The following is a 20,677-nucleotide window of genomic DNA, read 5'->3' on the forward strand; positions in this document are numbered from 1 at the left end:
AACAAATGGACAGTGTAATTACACCTTCAACCTGGGCTGGCTCACAGCCAATAAGGACCATGAAAATCGGTGCAGTCACAGAAAATGGGACATGAGGGGATCCCAGGAGGTCAACTCATCCCCACCTCTGCTTTAGGGCATGAAAACCCAAGGGGTACAGCTGGATGGGCCCCTGGAACCCTGAGGAACCTGTCCCCATGATCATCTTCATCTGTCCAAGTGCTGCACGTTTCTCAGCTGAGCCTCAATCCCTTCAAATTCAGTGTCCCCTGTAACTCAGTGAGGATGTACAGTTCCAGTTCACTAGAGGAAAAAACTGAGGAATGAAAGCCAGGAAGAGCAAGGAACATGCTATCTCAGCCAGCAGTGGATATGCCATTCTGTGTGACCTGTTTACCAGATGAGAGTGCCTTGCAACAGCAAATCCCAGGAACAAAGATAGTGAGCACTGAAGAGAAGTGGGAATATTTGCAAAGGGCAGATTTGAAACCAACCCTTCCTGCCTATTCCCACTTGCCTTCCATTGTTTCCCAGCCCCAAGAATTGCCATGCAGGCACATCCTACGTTATTTCTCACTTCAGCAAGTCCCCTTCCTCCCCAAAGTGGCAGATGCTGATACCAAATTAGTGCAAAGTGGGAGGGAACCAGCAGATAACTGTCACAAGAGCCAGGGGCAATGGTCCTCCCCCTGTCCTCTCCCTCCCTCTGTCCCAGCAGGACTCTCCTTGCAGCCCACAGATGCTGAGGGACGTCTCCAGGACAGAGCAGGGTCAGCGAGACATGACGGGGATCTACGGCCAGGATCAGGGACACAGAACGAGCTGCAATGGGAAAAGGGGCAAGTTCCTTTATTTTTGTCTTGTGTGGGAATTTGACTCAAGGATTGCTGAGAATCTCATAAGCCAGGGTGACGTTTTCCAGGCTCCGCGCCAGCCAACGCACAGACTTGATCTCAGCAGGTACTTGACTTCCCCAGGAGCTGGGATGCCTGGTACCTGCCTGACCCTGGCTTTTGATGAGGACACATATCTCAAAAGCTGCCTGCAATGCAAAGACAGGAACTAAGAGGATATGCTATCAGCACCAGGCTTTGCAGTGCTCCTCAGAGCCTGGCTGTGTCCCAACCATCAATACAGAGACTTGCAGGGGTTTAGCCTCTAATCCTCTATTCCTCTGTCTGTGACTCTAATCTCCTGATCCTCCCTTCTCCTCCAGCCTATAGCTTGACCAGCAAAACACGGATCTGAAGTTCTGCTTATGGGGGACCAACCATGTCATCTTCCTGTGGAAAATGGGAGTTGGGAAGAGAGCAGCAGTCAGCAGAGCCAAGAGCCGAGAGTAGGCTGGAAAAGGGAACAGGAGAGGGCGTGAGCAAGCACACAGAGAAATCATTTATGACAAGACCGAAAGCAGCTCTCGTTTTAAGAACATTTCCTCCAATTTTACAGTATAATTTTTGTCCTTTTCTGTGTGTGTGTAATTCTAGCCCCGGGTATAAACCGCAATTGTCTCACTAATGCGCCGCACAAAACATGTACAAATGAACGTTGCGAGGGGCTGGCTGCAGGCACCGAGGGAACATCCACATCTGCCTATGAGCGTGAGACCAAGAGCCTGTGATTCCACTGCCGTCATTCCAGGCTGGAGAGGTGGGGCCCTGCCTCTGTGAGGCAGCTTTGAAGCTCTGCAGCGAATCCGTCAGAACAAAGGATGCGGCTCTACCGGGGGGAAAAAAGGCATCCTGGAGACGTGTGAGCTGGGGAGACGTGATTTTGGGGGCAGCCCCGAATCACACGAGCAGATCTGAGAAGACTTACCTTGTTAACATCAGGCTGTGCAAACCTGCACGGGGAGAAGCGCCGCAGGGTTCAGAGGAGATTATTTTCTTAGGAAGTGCATCGGGGAATTAAAGGGAGCCCAAACGAAGGCACAGACAGATAGAGATGAGAAGCGTTGACACAGAGAGCTATTAGGGAGATGCTGGCATAAATGAGCAGGGGAAGAGGGAGGGGAGCAGTGCTATGTCAGAGCAAAGAGTGAGGACAAAACCCAGCCTGGCTTGTCCCAGCCTGGATTCCTGACCAAGGCAAGCTTGTTTAATGGAGCAGAAATGAGCCTTGGCACGGAGGGGTTAAGAGATTGCTTGTCCTGGGGGAGTTGAATTAGCCACGTATCTGGGAACTAACTTCTCCCAGACCCTGACTTGTTTTCCTCTTTAAACATCATCTTGCTGCTATTTTTAGCAGAGAATTTTCTCAGCCGAATGCTCCCAGTCGAGTCCTGGTCAGAGGCCCTTTTCCCAGAGAGACACAGGCCCAGCAGCACGTGCTGGTCCCCAGTTAAGCTCAGCTCTGCCCCGCTGTCCTGCCAGCTTTGGGGGGTTTGTGCCACGCTGCCAGGTCCCTCCTGAGGAACGGGGGACAGTCCCCATCCCAGCCTGGTGCAGGCATATTAAGTGCCCTCACAGACCCTAAAAAGCCAGGGGAGGCTGCAATCTGGCCTGCAGAGTCAGAAACAGCTGAAGAAGGGGGCAGACTGGACTTGGTAACTTGGCTGAAGGCTTTAGGAATGTGAATGGGAAAAAAGGTGGGAAGGAGATGGAAAGAAATGATTAGGCTGATATTAATAACAGGATCTGCTTCTCAGCACTGCAATCTATTTGGATTCATTCCAGCTCCTCCAAGGGAAACCATGGAAGCCTTTATTGTTCATAAAAGTTGCAACTAAATTCGGACTGTATAAAGCTTAAGGAAATACCTCTCAGAGGACAACCCTGCCTTGGCTGCTGGAAACAAATGAGGTAACTCCCTTCCTCTTCTCTGCTTTTCTCGGGGCCTTTATCCCTCCTTAGCCAAAATCCCAACCTGTCCATCAGCCCATCCCTCCCTCCCCTGGCTCCTGAGCCTCCAGCACAGGGAGTTATCTGTCTGCCTGGGTGCAATTAGCGATGTGTCAGTGAATGTCTGGGGTGGTTCTCAGGGAAGCAATGCTTGTAACTGCTTTTATCTACAGCCTGATTTAATACCTGCCTGCCAGAGATCAGCATGTAAATCAAAAAGGCCAGATCGGGGCACACGGGTGGACAAATTGAGCAAAACAGGAACAAACCCCTGGCTTGTCTGTGCTAATGTGCAGTTCAAGCTGGGATCCCCGGGAGGATGGAGCCCTCTGGATGCCGGGGATGAAGCCGAGCAGCGCCGGGCACAGCAGAGCCACAGTCGGGAAGGTCCCTCTAACAATGGCCCCTTCTTGGTCAGTGTATCTGTTCCCTGTGTGTCTTGGAGTCATGTCAGTGAAGCAAACAGATTGGGAACATATTTGCACTCCCCACAGCAGTACAGAAGCCAACCCTGACACAGAGGAGCAAGCTGGGCTCTTTGCTGCTCCGTGCCTCAGTGCCAAGTTTCCAGCTCGGCTTGAAACCTGTGGCTAAGCCCTCCTTTGGCAGGGTCAGGAAACACTCTGCTCTCAGCTCCTGCTTGGGGAAGTTGGCAGCTGGCTCCAGGAGTGGAGAGCCAGGCTGAGCTCACCTGAGCACCCCTGAAGGCCCCCAGGTGAGATCAGACCTGGCACGGTTTGGCTTTGCCCGGCCACGCTTAAACAAATGGGGCCCAGGACAGCAGGAACCCAGACAGATGCCGCACAAGGGCTTGTCCCAGTGGCAAGAGCTGCCTTCAAAAAGCTTCCCCAAGCCCTGCAGGAATCCCAGGAGCCCCGGATTCCTCTCTTGACCTCCATGTGCACATTCCAACACATGGCACTTAACCTTTGAGGCTCCTCTGAAAATCCCAGTGCCAGCGTTTCACGGATGAGTATGTTCCCCTCACATCTGCCCCCTGTATCAGATGCTGCCAGCACCGCTCTCTCTGCTGGCTCTGCTCCCAGCTGAAGGACAGACAATAGGCATTTGAATCCAGTCTCCACTTCCCCTCCCAAACAGCCTGGGGGAGATGGCAGATCAGAGCTGAGACAGCGCTGAGAGCAGGGCTTGCCAGCCAGTGACAACTCTCTCGATCCCGGCCTGCCTTTGCTTTCCCTCCCAGTGCCACTGAACCACTGGCTGCAGTTGTCACTGGGCACACAGGCCAGCTCTGCTGGGCAAGTCCTGGCAGCCTCCAGCTTGCCAAACCAAGGGCATCTTTTTTCAGCACGGTGCTGCTGCCAAAATCGACTGCCGTCCTGGATTCCCGACCCGCCGGCCATGGCACTGCTCAGTGCACCTCTCCTGGACTCTCTGCTATGCCAGCTCACCTAGAAACCCACCAGCCACCTCTCTGACCTCCACTTGCTCACTCTTAGGAGCATCTACCTGCAATTAACTGATCCAGGCAGTGCCTGGAGCACACAGAGGAGCAGTTCCACCTGCAGGAGGTTCAACGAGGATCCAGCAAGAGCTCCTTTGGATTCTCCTGAAAAATCACATTCCATCTTCCTAGAAATAGCTCTGCTTCTGGAGCCATTCAGCCTGTTTGGCAACACTTCTGCTGCTTCAGAGATAACAACAGTTGAGTGAGGGAAAACCTGTCTAGACACTGTTTGCCTTCCATGGACTCCCATTGCCACATCAAAGCACCCCTTCAAACAAACCTGCAAACTGGCCAAGTAATAATTCCCAGCTCTCCTGTGCCTGCTCCAGCCAGAGGCAAGGACCCATCCCATCATGTTTTGGGGTTTATCTCCAATCCAGGGCCTTCTGATGATAAGAGGAGAGGCAGGATGAAAAATCTCATTACAGGAAGATGAGCAGAAGTTACCTGGCTTCTCTCTACCCAGGTGGGGGCTACATCCCTTCTGCTCTCACCTGAGCAAGCTGCAAACATCCAGCTCCTTTCAAAAGCTGCATTACACTTGTCCCACTTGTCCCTCCCATTCTGAGTGCTGGATCCCTTGCCATTCCAAACCCATCTCCATGAATGCTGAGCAAGCTCTGCTACAACCTGGAGATCAAAAAGTATCTTCCTGAGGCACCCAAGGTCAGCTTGACCACCAAGAGGCAGCAGGTCACTATCACAGCAGGCACAGGAGCTCAGGTAAACGCTCAAAATACCTTGAAACCAAGGGAGCTGGAAAGGTTTTTAGGTTTCTTGAGCACAAGTTACTTGAAGCCACTGCTGTGGGGAAGCATCTGGCACTGGCATCAAGCACTGACCCCATGCAGCCACCACAAGAGCAACATCTAGCTCATTATTTTAATAAGGGTCCTTTGAAATACCTTCTGTGTGAGAGACAGCTAAGAAAATCCCGTCTGGCTTTATTCTGTCTCAGGCAGAAACAGCCTTTATTTAGCAAACTGCTGCTAACAGCTCTGTCTCATTAGTCAGTGTTTAGGGAACCAGGCTGCAATTGTTCTGAAGTCTGGCATTGCAGAAAGAGCCTTGATAATGAGGTCTACAGGAGACGATTCCTCCTGACAGGCCCACAATGACCTAGAAATCCTACTTAATTCCCTGTCAGAGAAAAGTGCTGAGTAACAGCAGAGGTGCAGAGGCTCTGGGGGCCGAGGGAGCTGCGGCCTCTGTTCACACTTCAGAGCTCTGGGGTGGCAAAGCCAGCCCTGCTGAGCTGCAGCAGCCCCCCAGAGAAAGCCTGTGGGGCAGATAGATGGGGTTTGCCGTGGGAAGGTTTGTAGCCCCACCTGTGAAAGACCTGGCACCACGCAGAGGGCAGGGAGCAGAAGTCCCTGATAACACAACAGCAGCAGGCACTGGGAAAAGCCTGGCACTGGGCAGGGCTCCTTGGAAGAGCCCTCAACAGCAGCACCTGGATGTGGGCTCCTCAGTGCACAAGGCACTGCCTCCTCTGGATCTGCCTGCAGACTGTGCCAAGACCCTGCCAGAGAACTCCCTGACTCAAGCAGCTCAACTCTCACCTCTGTCCCCAGGTCTGGTGTGTCCAGGAGCTCACCAGCTCCACCTGCACAGCCACCACTGCCACCAGCACAGACTGTGGAGAGTCTACTGTGGAAGAAGCCTCTCCTGCCACATCCTGGAGCTGCACAAGGACTGTCTCCTGTCCCGAGGACATGGGATGCTCACTGTGAGTGCCCCGGAGGCAGCAGGGAATTTTGGATGTGTTCTGCCCCAACCCCTTGGCCTTGCAGGAACACGCAGCAGGCTGGCACAGGCTTGGGCAGCACAAACACCACTTTCAAGTGGTTTCTGCCCAACAATCAGCGCGTGTTCGTGGTCAGGAACCTCTGGGCTGGGTGGCCCAGAGCCAGCTGGGCCAGAGGATGAGGTGGAGGGACCCAGCAGGAATGTGGGCAGGATACAGCTGACCTTGAAGACCACCCCCAACACAGACCCTTACAGGCATGTGCTTGCCACCTGTTTCAGCCAGCAGACAGGGGACTAAAGCAGGAATTCTGGAACTGAATGCACAGTCTGTTCAGGAGTGATCTGAAGACTCCCACCCATGTGAAGCTGATGGGTGCTGTCCCCCAGCCCCCTGCCCAGGAATGCATCTCACGTGTGAGACTGCAAATGCAGCCCTGTTTAAAGCACGGCTCAAACCTGCCAAAAAAAAAGGAATGTGGGAATGAAATCACCAGCCGAAACAGTGTCTAGAGACAAGCCAAGCCAAGTCCCTCGAGTGTCAGCACCAGAAGGAGGGCTCAGAAATGGAGAACCCAGCTCCCTGTGCACCAGCTCTGCTGGCACACACAGAGGATCTGCCTCAGAGACATGAGGGAAAGACATATGCTGAGAAGGGAAGGACCAGCTTTATTTTCCCAGCCTGTGTTCCCACCAGAGATGTGCTTTCAAGACTGCCTTGCAAAGTAGGAATTAAATCCAAAGGTGCCTATGCATCTTCCTTGCTGTCATCCCCTTATCAGATATCTACAGCCTGCTCTGAGCCAGAAGATGAAAGGATCATAACACCACTTATCTTCCCACTTAAGAACATGCTTAACAGCTTGCTCCTAAAGAGGAGGACACTCAAGGCTGGGGAAGCAGCTGTAAATTCTGCAAATGGGCTTCCTCGCATTTCTTTGAAGGAGCTACTGCTCCTCAATGAGGGACACAGACACCAAAAGGAAGCTGGAGAGAGGGAAGCCTTTGTAGCAAAGATAGACTTTGCCTCACGTCCAGAACGTGAAGCTGAGTGGCAGATGTGAGATGTATGGCATGTGTGCCTCAGAAGTGACCGAGCATGAGCCAGGAATTGAGAAGCTCTTGGGAAATATGTAAGCAGCCAGAATTATGATATATTTGTCACTCCAAAACCACGTTCTCCTCGGGACTGTGCAGTGTCACAGCCAAGAAGGAGATCCCCTCGCATGCTGCAGGCACAACTGCTGTATGCAACCCAGCTCCAGCTCTACACATTGAGGCCAGGACCTCTCCTCCAGGGCACTGTGTCTGAATTTGACCCTCATCTCCCCTCTTTGTAGAGCTACTTGTAATCACGGTGAACCTGGGTCCAGCTTGCCTTTGTCACTTAATAGCTGAGTCAAACTGTCAAAACAGCCAAACAGGATCTGTTCCAAATATCTGCAGAGAGAGGAAGATCAAGGAGCCTGCAGCAGAACACCAGGAGCCTGCCCAGGCGAGGAGAACAATCCCTATTGTGGACCAACAGCGGGATGCTCGTGGGCGATGCTGACGCCTTGGCACTGTGATGGGGAAAGAGCCCCCAAATCCTCCCATGCTCGTGCAGCACCACAAATAAACTGGAATCTGGAGTCCCCTCTGTCCCCTGGCAAGGCCCCAGTGCTCCAGCCCCTCAGACTGATCAGCCCTGGTCGGAGCTCAGCTGTTGGCTTGGGGAACTCAGGGAGCAGTTGGCAACTGAAAAAGGGGGGTCCCCGGGTGCCTCAGAAGCTGCTGCCAGCCCCAGCACAGACTTCAAAGGGCTTATCTTGCCCTGTGGTGTGGGAGAGCACGTGGTGCCCGTGGGTGAGGACAGCTGTGTGGTGGCCAGGCCCACCAGAGGATTTCTGATGGAAGAGGAGAGACGTTAGTACCTGGTTTAACCTCCCCTCCAGCACGCACGAGGCAGCTTTGGCAGGCAGAGCTCCACGCTGCCCTGCTATTTATGGGATGTTGAAAACTGGCCAAAATAAAGGGAAAACACCAGCTCCATAAGGATGCTTACCAACTCAAACAGCCAGTTCTGCTCGAGGGAGAGCCCATGAGGCTCAGGAGGTGATTACAAGGCACTCTGCCTTTCATCTCCACATCGCCAGTTCAAAGGCAACCCCATCATCTCTGACCAGGCTGTAGCCAACTAAGAGCTGTTTGCTCCTGCACAAGACAGGAGATAAGCCACTGCCTCCCTGCTCCCCGAGAAACCAGCCCAGCCCCATCGATGTGCAACCTCAGCAGAGCAGCCAAGACCAAAGAGGGAGGGAAAGCAGCACCTCCTCTGCTGCAGGAGCCTCTCCATCAACAGGGAGATCCACGGTGGGTGAAGCCAACCTGTTTCATGGCACGTGTGTCCAGTCCTGCCAGCAAAGCACAGAGCAATCACTCTACTACAAGGTTGTGTTTTACTCCTCCCACCTTGGCTGTTGGTATCTGAACACCTCAACAACCCACTCTTCCAAGGACCAGGGACTCCCAAAGGCTGGGGAAGCCAGGGCTGGTCCAGAGGTCCAGAGCACAGAGCTGGGACTTCCCTTTCTAAGATGCCCTCACTACTACAGAACGGGTGTTTTCCAGGCTCCAAAAATAACCAACCCCAAAACAACGTGGTGGGTTTTAAATAAATATTTATCTTTGAGCTTCTGCAGAGATCAATACAGAAGAATAAGATTAAAGCAAAGATTTAAATGTGTATTAAAAATAGCTGCTGCTAAGTTCCTTCGAGGGGATAAAAGCTATTTCATAGGAGCAGCAAGAGCTGCAGGACTTTGCAACACCTTCCCTGCCGTGAAGGCTCCCGGAAATCATTCAGGAGAGTGTTAGCAGCCAGAGCCTTGGGAGGAAGTCCATTAACAGGCAACAATCTCCTTAATGGACCCTGGGGTCCGTGGAAGAGCTGCTGTGGACACTGGGGTTCTTTCCACTGCTGTGATTCAAGCTCACTCAGCCATCACCATCCCACACTCCAAGGAATGCTGCTCATCTTTATGGCAGCCCAGCAGCAACCATGAATTAATCTTCTGGGGAGCTTTCAGTGAGTGAGGACACAAATTGGTACAGAGTTTTTGCTTTTTTCTTTTATTTTCTTTTTTGGCAGCACCCAGCAAACAGCCCCGTGTGCAGGAACCACGCGTGCTGCTGTAATGCAGGGAACAGCAGTAACATCCATTAAACCTGTGTTTTTTCGAGGATAACATCCCAGCAAAACAAAAATACTGTCTCCATGGGTGATTTTGGGCTGAAAGATCAAGCAGAGCCTTGTACATTCACATGCAGACAAAATCATTAAGTCCTCTGCTGTGCAACCACCTCCACTCGAGGTCTCAGAGAACACTGGAGCCACCCCGGAGCGATGAGAAGTGGCAGGAACCTTTCTGCTGGGAATAAAAAGCAGGACTGCTGTGCTGAGCACTATTTCTCTGTTAAAAGGTAAGCCTGGCTCTCCAAACAGCTCTCCTCCATGACCTTGCTCACCAGCCTTATTCTGTATTGCTAATGAAACACAACCCCTGGCTTGCTTTGGACACGTGGAATTTTATGCGCTTCCTCAGCAACCACTGAAGGACTTCGTGGCTGCAAATCCTGAGATACAGGGGGCAAGACTGTCAAAAATGGCATGGGAATTAGGTGTCTCAAGCGGGGGAGTGAGCAGGGAAGTCAGATGCTTTCAGCAGGCATGAATTTTTATAAGTATTACACTTCCACCCTTCAAAACAGTGTCCCAGTCTGCATCCTCTCTGCAAAATACTGGCCACTTATATAAGAAATTGCCCAAAGTTTATTAAGGCAGGGATTTTCTGAAGAGGTCATGGGCATTAGAAACCCAGCCTAGTAATTGGAACAAATCCCCTTAGATTTCAGTGGATTTCTCCAGCTCAGCAGAAAATCTTACCTAGTCCACCAAAATATATTTTTAATAGCGTGATTAAAAAAAAAAAATCTTAAAATACTGCTGAACATCATCAACTGCTGCTTTTTAGCCATATGCCAAAGATAGAGTAACTCCCTGGCACGTTGCAGTTTTAAAGCTCAGTGTCTTCACATGAGCCAGCTGTGCCCAACTGAATTAAGAGGGCTCTTAAAAACCCACTGATCTTACATTTGTGTTGTAATAATCAGGTACATTGAAGGGAGGAGGTTAGAGCATGTTCTGGCTTTAACTCTGAAATCCCTAGGATTTATGACTTAAAAAAAAAAAGAAAACCTTGAGCATTATCTGAACACAATTTAATTTCACCTATAGCTGCTCTGAAAACCCCTCATTTCCCCTCGTAAATGACTCTGTGTTAAGCCCCATGCTCCATTCCATGAGGGCACCACAGGACCCAATACTCTGTATTATTTATAGTGACAAGTGATTCTTGCATGACAGAACAATTCCCATTAATTTTCTGAGCTTATCTGAAGTACCTGTGGGCTGTCAGGTCACAACATGTACATGGCTTCGTTTCTTTTTAATTAGGTAATGCCAGCCCAGTGTTGACTGGACTCCCATTTGACAGCTCTCAGCAGTTTACAGGTGAGTTCATGGGAATCTGCCCCAACTCTGCTCTCAGGAGCAGTGGAAATTGCTGAGATGATTTGTTTTAATTAATTTTTTTTAATTTATTTTATTTTTTTGCCAACTCCCATTTACAAGCTTTGCTTCTGCCTCTGCTGTTCTTTTCTCTGCTGGTTTTCTGGTTTGGAACAGGCACCAAAAGCAACTTCCTTCAATACCCAACACAGCAGAGAAGGAGCTTGAAGATCTGCAGATCTGCAGAGGAACAGCCTCTCTAGACCTCTTTTTTTGCATGTTGGGGGTTTTTTCCTAAGACATTTGAAGGCCTGGCTTAGGATGCTGCTCTAAAGAACAGGACACCAGCCCTGTTCTGCAGCTGTCTTGGTGTTGCCCTCCCAAGCCTTGTGCTGGACAGCTGAGCTCCTGCACAGGAGCCACACAAAGCTTCCTTAGAGTAGGAAATGCAGGAAGGCAACCCAAGTGATAACAGGACCTCAGCTGGTCATTCCTGTGCAGGAAACACCTCCAATATACACCTCTCTCAACCTTTATTGCCCAAGGAAGCTGCTTGACCTCTAAAATGAGAAGCAAAAGCTTGTGAGGAGTTGGTTATCCCTGAGACCAACATTCTGGTGAAGTCCATGGAGTGCTGTCCTGTTCCCCACGTATGTATTTTGGTAAGTCTCTACAAAAGAAAAGAATTAAACTCTCCAAACAACACCTCCCATCTCAGGTTTTTTTTTGCTGAGGGTGTGAGAGCTCTGAAGGGTCAGAAGCAAACAAAGACCCGAGCTTTCTGGCCAAAAAAAAGTTCAGTTTTCGTGTTATTATTTATTTTTCTGAAACTGAAACCTCTCGTTTCCAGCAGGGAGTTGGAGAACTGTGACCCAGCAGGTATTTCCTCTGCCCTGAGCACAGCTATTGCCAGAACTGCACCCAGCAGCAAGCCAGGCCCTTTGGGTGAAATTTCAGCCCGTGTCCAGAACGTTCATTAGTGCAATTAAAGCCATTAAGTGGTTGTTGGGCCGTGTCCTGACTCAGCAAAGCGCTGGGCTCTGCTGCACACACCCTCACTCCTCCACTGCACGGATCTGATGTTCAGTAGTTAAATCTGGTGTCGATCCTGTGCCTCATGACAACATGATACTCCCTGGGGGTTCAGGGGGAAGGCAACCAGCCCTTATCAATTGGGAAAAGATGGTGCAGTTCATATTCCAGCCGATGGAGAAGCCAGATTGAGAATGTAATTATCCTAATTAGGTTTGTAATCTCGAATCCATCTCTTTTTTTTTTTAATATAAACAGCAGTTTCCAAGCAGGCCATCGGCTTTTTGCACAGAGCAGTGGTTTTATCTTGTTGAGGGGCATGTTGGCAACACTCACTCTTGTTTTGCAGACAAGGACTCTTGAGGACTCAGGATCCTGTTGGCCTGTGGAAATCTTTCCCTTTGCTAACTCCCTCCCACCACTTCAGGCTGGCTCAGTAAGGAGTTCACGAACCTTCTCCGGATCATCAGGGCTTGATGCAATCAACTGTGAAGCATTAGCTCTAAATATACAACTGGGAGGCCAGTTCTGCTTCAACACACAAACACCCATGGCAGAGGATGAGAAAGCAGCCAGCCCAATTTGCAAGAGAAACTTAAATAATAATCCAAGCAAGCTGCAAGGAGAGCAGGAGCAAGTGGGGACTAATCATTGCTTTGCCCTTTGGGGATGACTAAAGTCAGGGGCAAACTGGCACAGCCCTCACGTAGAGCAGCTTTTGCCCTTATTTGTGGAGCTAAATGTAGCAGCTCATTCCACTTTATTTACTTGTGTAGGTGATTTTTTGGCAGCTCAACGCGTGTCCCTGGTGCAAATCCTCAGTGTGAGGACAGATAATTGAAAAACAGCTGCAGCGGGGCCAAGAGACCCAGAATTCAACTTGTACAGTGAAAATAAACAGTAAAAGAACCCAAGTTCATGAGCAGAGCAACATCTCAGTCCACAGCTCTTTCTCCTCATTAAAGAAAACACATTTTACCCTCTGAACCTGCTTCAACCAAGTAATTGTCAGAAGTATTCAGGGCAAGAGGGAATGTGCTGGTGTCACGTTCTTTTGTCAACAGCTGTAAAGGAGATGTGCATCCAACTACTCTTTGGTGGCCATGCCAGATACTGCTTACCCAAATAGGAACACCAAGCCCTTCCCAGGAATTTTTTTGAAGATGTTATTAAGCATCTGATTTTGGCAGGGCTCTCAAAGCTATTTGTCCCGATTTTTTTACTGCCTGTTGAAAAGAAAGCAATACTGCGAATACTTCCCATCAGAAAATACCAACAAGCAACTTATCATCACTGCAAGAGAGCTAACAACATTTCCAGTGAGTGATTCTTGGCACTGACAGCTGACTCGGAACAGTTGTTGGTGGCTGGGACAGATGGACTTCATATATTAAAAAAAAAAAAAAAAGGAAATGAGAACTTCTACTCCATAGATTTTAAAAAGCCTTTTGCAAAATCCAACATATTACTGAACCCTCAGAATTAAATCGAAAGGAGATTTGAACATAATGAGCTTTAAAACTGAAATGTGCCCAGGACTTGCCAGATCACCCCATCGAGGGCTATAAAGTATCAGCATGTTTTGTTTTCAATAGGAAGTACTTGGGAGTTTTGGGAAGGTCTCCACAGCCCGTGAAATCCTCAAAACCCAAATATTTGTTTCCACAGGGAAGGTGGCAACAGGAGACCTCAAGGTGGGATGCAGCACTGATATCAGCTGTGAGCCCCACTTTCCATCGCTGCCACCGAGGGCTTCCTCTGGTTTAATTATGACCATGGCATTTCCCTGATGTGCAGAATCTTTAGATGCTTTTAGTGCCTAGAGCTGGGGATGCACTGAATGCTCCATGCTTCACTGGTTCCCGTTTTATGGCAACGTTTTAAGGCCACTATCAAGAAGAGGGTTTGTTCTGGCAATAACACACAGGAGGAGGCAACCCCAGCTCACAACACTTGGAGTCAAAGCAGCAGCTCATAGTCTAGAGCAGGTCAGAGTTTGACAGCTTGGGATCTCAGCATCTTGAGAGCTTTGTCTGCTTCTGTTTATGCCATTTTTTTTCCCCCCACCAAGTAGCCAGTTGGCACAAACACATCCTTGCAGTCACACTCCCATCCCACTGTCCAGCACCAGCCCTGCAGTCTCCAGTACATATTTAATTTTACACACTGCTGACAGTGTAACACTGACTTAATGGGGTGCCCTCAGCACCTCAAGTCAAGTGTAGTGGAACACACTTTTTTATCCTCAGCCTCACTTTTGCCCACTCTTTGGGACTTTTGAGCCCAAATCTAAAAATTACTGGAAATCATTAAAGGATGAGGCACTCTGATTTGGCCATAACCCTTTGAATTTGATGGAAAGTAAATCCTGTTACCACTTGGTTTACTCACCAGATAAATGTTTTCAGGCAGAGGTGTGAAACTAGTGGTGTTTGGCTGTTTTTTAGCAACTATTGTCTCTCTAAAGAAATGTAGAAATATCTGTAGTTTGTTTCCAGGATTCAAGGAAAGTTTCTAGGCTGGATTCAAGAGGACACTCAAGCATAACAGAGGAAGGAAACGGGGCACCTTTCTACCCTGCAGCTGGGAGGAAAAGCTGTGCCAAGTCTGTCGTTTTTCCCATTCAAAGGAAGAAGCCGAATCCAGAGTTAGCACCTGGAGAGAACTGTGTGATGCTCCAGGATCAGGCACTCCCGACTTTTCCTGCTGAAACTGCTTCTGCTACAAACCACAGCAAAGCAAATGAACACCAGACCCTGGGGCGCGTGACAACCATCTCCTCACTGCAGATGAGTGTCACAGTCGTCTCCTCACCCCTCCACCGACTGTTTTGGTGAATAGTGCCCAAACCTCACTTTATTTGAGGCCCAGAGAGGCTCTGTTTGGCATCACTGGAGAATTGTTTTTTGTCCGTAGATAAACTGTTTGAAATATTTCAATACACTTCAGCCTTGAGCTGACCCAAAACAGTTACTGGTGAGTCTGTACACGGGTTATGGGTGTTTTGGTACTCAGGGGCTGGTTGTCAGCCCAACCCCACTCCATCCCATCTTCTCCTCCTGCCATCTGGGTGGACAGGGGGGAGGGACACGGGAGCCCACCGGCTGCTGTCCCCCTCCTCATCCCCCCAGCTATTAATAGCCAGACAACAAATGAGCCCAAATTCATTCCTGAGCGGAATTAGCAAATGTTTTTGCAATTAAAACTGCAAACATTCATGCGGGGCCCCCCGAACAATAGGCGCCTGTGCCTGGTCTTGAATAGGCACTAGTGTCCGCCCTGCCTGCCTGCCGAGCCTGCACATTCCTGGCACCCTCAGCCCTGGACCCGCTCCTTGCTGAGCTGGATTTTGGGATGTTTCCCCCTGAGTCGCGCGTGTGTGTGTGTCCCACAGTCCCTGAAGCACCACGCTCCCCGCGGGTCCTTGGTGCCGGCCAGCCCCGTCCCGTCCCACATCCCGGCAGCTCCCGCATCCCCCCGGGGTGGGGGCAGCGCATCCCTGCGCTCCCCGGGGCGAGGGTCGGGGCAGCGCATCCCTCCCCGCACTTAGCCCCGTACGGAGCTGGGGCAGCGCATCCCTCCCCTTCCCAAGGATGCCACCAGGGCAGCGCATCCCTTCCCCGGGACCGCGACTGGGGTAGTACATCCCTCCTCCCTCCCTTCCCTGGGATCGCGACCGGGGCAGCGCATTTCCCCCTTTCTCCGGGAGCGCAACCAGGGCAGCGCATCCCTTCTCCCTCTCTTTCTCCGGGATCGGGACGGTGGCAACACATCTCTCCTCCCTCTGTTACTCCGGGATCGGGACGGGGGCAGCGCATCCCTCCTCCCTTTCCCCGGGATGGGGACGGTGGCAGCGCATCCCTCCTCTCTTTCTCTGGGATCGGGACAGTGGTAACGCTTCTCTCCTCCCCTCCGTTTCCCGGGATCGGGACAGTGGTAACGCATCTCTCCTCCCTCTGTTTCCCGGGATCGGGACGGGGGCAGCGCATCCCTCCTCCCCTTCCCCGGGATGGGGCCGGGGCCGGCGCATCCCCCGGGGCCGGGGCGCGGGCGCGGCGGGCGGCGGGTGCCGGGGCGGTGCCGGGGGGGCTGTGGCGGGCGGTACTCACCGAGCAGGGGCAGGAGCAGGAGCCGGAGCAGCTCCGGCCGCCGCAGCGCCATGATGGGGTGTGCGGAGCCGAGCCGAGCCTGCGCAATGCCCGGGGCCCGCGGGCGGGGGGAGCGGGGCCGGCCCGGGCACCGCGGGGGGACCGGCCCGGGGGCGGGACCGGCCCGGGGGGGCACCCACCGCACCCACCGCACCCCCGGAGGGGCGGAGAGGCGTGGGGACAGGGGGTGGTACCCGCAGTGAGCGGGTGGGGAGAGGGGAGGGTCCCGGGAGAGGAACCTCCGAGAGAGGGGATGATGCCGGCACGGGGATCCCGGGAGAGGGGATGATCCTGGCAGTGGGACCCCCGGGAGAGGGGATGATCCTGGCAGTGGGACCCCCGGGAGAGGGGAGAGGGGATGATCCCGTCAGTGGGACCCCCGGGAGAGGGGAGAGGGGATGATCCCGGCAGTGGGATCTCGGGAGAGGGGATGATCCTGGCACGGGGATCCCGGGAGAGGGGATGATCCTGGCCGTGGGACCCCCGGGAGAGGAGATGATCCCGGCAGAGGAACCCCGGGAGAGAGGATGATCCTGGCAGTGGGACCTCCGGGAGAGGGGATGGTCCTGGCAGTGGGACCCCAGGAGAGGGGAGAGGGGATGATGCCAGCAGTGGGACCCCCGAGAGAGGGGATGATGCCGGCACGGGAATCCCGGGAGAGCGGATGATCCCGTCAGTAGGACCTCCGGGAGAGGGGATGATCCCGGCAGTGGGACCCCCGGCGAATGGGGAGAAGGGATGATTCCTGCAGTGCGATGGTCCCGGCGGGTGGGGAGAGGGGATGATCCCGATCGGGGCACTCCCGGAGGGTGGGGAGTGGTCCCGGCAATGGGACCCCTGTGGGACCCCCGGGGGTTGGGGAAAGGGGATAATCCTGGCAGTGAGACCCTCGGCGGGTGGGGAGAGGGGATGATCCCGACCGCTGGTTGAGCGCCGGGGAGGGAAGGAAACCCGCTCCGAGTAAGGCGCTGGGAGAACTTCAAGTGTTTTTGAACTCGAAGGCAACATTCTGGTTTTAAAACCCATCCAAGTTTTGCTCTAAAGTAGGTGTTTCCCTCCTGTATTTAACAAGAGCCGCTAAAGAGTGATTTTTCTGATAGTTTTCCCTAAAAAACCAACTCACATTGAACGGTGAATTTCACTATAAACTTTCAACAACCTTAAGTAAACAAGAAACACAAACAAGCAGCTAGGGAGAAAGTGCTGCTCTCGAGGAGCTTCCTGAGTCATAGAACCACAGGACGGTTTGGATTGGAAGGGACCTTAAAGATCATCTCGTTCCAACTCCCTGCCCTGGGCAGGGACATCTTTCCCGGTTCCAACCCCCTGTAATGGGCACGAACACCTTCCCCCAGTCCTCGTGTTGGACCAAATTCTTTCTGACACAGCCAAGCGATTCTGCCCTGAAAAACGGCTTTGCACAGAGAGCATCCACAGAGAGCTGCTCTGTGGTCCTCAAAAGTGCCCCAGAACCTTTTCCTTTGATTAACAGAAAGGAACAAAAAATACCAGCATGGGACAGTCTCCTCAAATTCAGCGAGTCTGCCTGAGTTAATGCTGGCTCATGCGTCACTGACTGTCAGTAGTGTCTGATGAGGATGTAATTAAGAAGCTGTTGAAGATCAAGCAGCTGGAATGAAAGCCGAGCTCTCCTCTGGTCTGTAAACCAGCTCGGCAGAGCTGGCAGAAATGAAGGGATGTAAAAATGTATTTAACTCGATAATGTAGGAGATCTAACTCAAGATGCTAATGAGTAGATTTAAAGGGCTGATCTGAGCCCGATGAGATTAATACAGGGAGTCTCATCAATTCTAATGGCCAGATGGGACATTTCCCTGGAGATGAAGGGGAAGGAATCACCTAATAGGACTGTCTGGCTTAAAGCCTGACTCTAGGGCTGACTGGGCTGGGTCCCTGTTGAGTAAGGAATCATTTTAACACAGTCCGTTTGGACTGCCCTGACAGGAGATGTAAAATGTGATGACAGAGAATATAATCAGCTATAAAGTGCAATCACTGAGGTGTCAGGATCCACTTTAACTTCCAGCAGCAGCTTGATCAGGGAAGAGCAGAGATGAGACAGAGGAGATGAGGAAGGATGGGTGGTCTCTAGCTGGGCTGTCCTCCCCGTGCTGCAGAAAAAAAGCAAATTATTTCAGTTTGGATGGTGCTTGGATTAACCTGGTGTAGTGGAAGGTGTCCCTGCCCATGGCAGGGGGTTGGAATTGGCTGATCTTTGAGATTCTTTCCAACCCAAACCATTCTGTGATGCTCTGACTGGGGATGAGCCCATGCTGGGAGAGGCACAGGAGGACTGTGCTGTGGTGTGCTGCCTTCCCCAGGCCATCTGGGCCACTCGAGGGGGAGCTGCATCTACACTGAGGAGCTTTTCTAAGCCTTGATTTCCCTCTTCAGGCTGCTGGAGCTTGGCCTAGGCATGTGTTGAGGGTATCTTTGTGAATAATCAATGCAGACAGAGGCCAGGTTTGGAGTCAACTGGCAAAGCAGGTATAAACTTCATGGATAACACCAGAGCATGAAACACTGAACATCATCCTGGATATCCATCCCACACCAGACAGACATGCCAATTACTTGTCTCAGGCAGATACAATTTGTGCCAGCTCCTCTTTTTGTGCTGCCTCCGTGGTTTTATTGCAGCCAGGTTCTGCCTTTTAATCTGCCATTGCTGCTGAGGAGCCATTTGAAACGTGGAGCTCAACAAGCTCAAGGAGTCACAATAAATATTATACAAGAATTGTAGCGCCCATCAAACCGGGATGGCAAAGGGCTGCACTGTGAAACATTGATTTTCACACACAAATGGAGCTCCCATTTCACTATTTAGTGGTCAAACAAGTCACTAAAATAAATTACGCTTCAAGAGCAGCCCTGTGTAGGGCAGGGGTATATTCAGGCACGAAGAGGGGCAGCATAAACCTGCCTCTTCCTATGATTTCTTTGTTCTCTGAAGAGATTCCAGTCCATGCTCAAAACAAGAAGAATCTGCAGGATGATAGAGAGGGAGCACAGGTCCTGCCAGGGAATCTTCCCAAGCTCTAGGAAGGCCTGTGGTGGGAAGTGATGGAGAACAAAGTGCTGTGCGACCTGGCCCAAGCACAGAGAGTGGAGAGGTGCAGGGTAAGGCAATGGGACCTTGCTCCTGGCACTTGTAAGAACAAAGGGAAGGTGACCAAGGACTAAATTGGGAAAAAAACACCTTAGGGATTTCTAAAGGTTCTGTGGAGCGTGTTGCACACCAAGTATTTGGGATCTGGAAGCAGCTGAAGGCGATTCAGAGAAAATGGACCCTTCTGATGCTTGTAGTGCCTGGAGGCCCAAACTGAGGTTCAAGCCCTGCTGGGAAGAAGCTGCTCAAACCTGTAATAACAGGCTGTGCCTGTCACGATGAGTTTTCACTAGCAATCCACATGGCAGACAGGAATGTGATTATCTGAGGCATCGGGGCTCCGAGGACTCTGCCAGAGAGCTGAGCCATACCTTGCGTGTGGAGGAGCAGCCTGTCTGAGTCCTCAGGGCTGTCCATCTGGACCTTTCCCAGCCATCAGGTTCGCTCCAGACCTCCTTAACTTTGATGCTGGGATTGTGGCAGGCCGGTCTGCTGGCCTGGGAAGAAGGGGGTCCTGGCAGAAAGCTCCACCAGAGCGAGGGTTTGGCTGCTCTCAGAGGTGGGAGATGGTTGTGCTGCCCTGGTGGGAGGGCAGTAGCACTGGAGGAGCCTGCTCTTAAAGAAAAAACTTCTTTACACGAAAGACAGGGGTTCTGGGCCACTGTGTTTTCTCAGGGGGCAAATGCCAGCAGAGATGGTTTTGTTAGAGGATCTGAAGTGTCACTGGAGCCATCTTTGTGTGTGACAGAGGGAAGGCCATGGGTGATGTAGGTAATTGGTGACAGCCATCAGAGAGGGAAACTCTCCTCAGAGCTGCACTGGGGTGAGCAGGAGCTGTATCCCACCCCTGGCTGAAAGAGGCTGGTTCCCCTTTGTGGGAACAGGACCTCTCCTGTTTGAAAGCAAAGTCTTGCCTGTATTGGAGAGTTTTTAGAGTAACTTTAGGCTCTGCAGGTATGTACTGATACATATCACTCCTGATCTCAGGATCTCAAGGCCTTTTGCAGATATGCCACTTACCCAGCTCATTCTCAGCAGCTCTGCAAAGAGATGCAGGTATCTGGCCTGTGTCCATCCCTCTTTCACACCACTTCTGCTGCTCGGGCAGCTTTTTATGGATGGCCTGGTGCCACAGTGCCTCTCACTCCTAGCTGAAGACAGCATCTCTTTTTTTGTCTGCTGGAGTCTAGACAAGCTGTTGATTCCGTGGTGTCACAGACCATGACCCCACTCCTACACCAGCCCCATCATTTCCCCCTGGTTCATTGCTCAGGCATATGCTCATCTATTTTGAATCATTTGTATGTGTGAGGCTGAGTTGCTCCTAATCTCGTCTCCCTCCCGGGGCGTCAGTCACACTGGCATGTGCCTTTTCCCTGTCTGCCTCCCTCTGTTTATGGACTTATGGATATTTTTAACTCTACCCTCTAATTAGAGGTAGTTTTCTCTGGGTATTTTGTGCACGAGGGCTCTCCCGTCCGTGGTCAGCAGGGCAGGCAGTAAGCACTGGGGGCTGGCCATGCATGGAAACCTTCCTGCTAAATAAATACAGCAGCAGGGACCAGGATGGGGGGGAGGCTTTGCATTCCTCGGGGGTCTGCCTGCAGCAGCGTGGTGGGGTAGCAGCTATAAAGAGGAGCCAGCTAACCCCCCTGAGACAGGGCCACAGCTGCCTCCTCGTCCTGCAGCCCTCTGCCAAGCCTGCTCACAGCTCCCCGCAGCTGTCTCCAAGCTGCACAGTGACCTGGAGGAGCCATATCCCTG

The 20,677-nt window shown here is 51.7% G+C and overlaps 1 protein-coding gene across 1 annotated transcript in view; it reads right to left on the bottom strand.

Moving 5' to 3' along the window:
* JAM3 (junctional adhesion molecule 3) overlaps positions 1-15,824 on the bottom strand; it is a 31,469-nt gene extending 15,645 nt beyond the window's left edge. Inside the window, exon 1 of the mRNA XM_027699355.1 lies at positions 15,745-15,824. Within this exon, the coding sequence (XP_027555156.1) occupies positions 15,745-15,796 (52 nt within the window). The 5' untranslated portion in view covers positions 15,797-15,824. The remainder of the gene's footprint in view (positions 1-15,744) is intronic.
* Positions 15,825-20,677: the final 4,853 nt, after the last annotated feature.

Source organism: Neopelma chrysocephalum, unplaced genomic scaffold (assembly GCF_003984885.1).
Source record: "Neopelma chrysocephalum unplaced genomic scaffold, ASM398488v2 Primary Assembly neopelma1_138, whole genome shotgun sequence".
Lineage (NCBI taxonomy): Eukaryota > Metazoa > Chordata > Aves > Passeriformes > Pipridae > Neopelma > Neopelma chrysocephalum.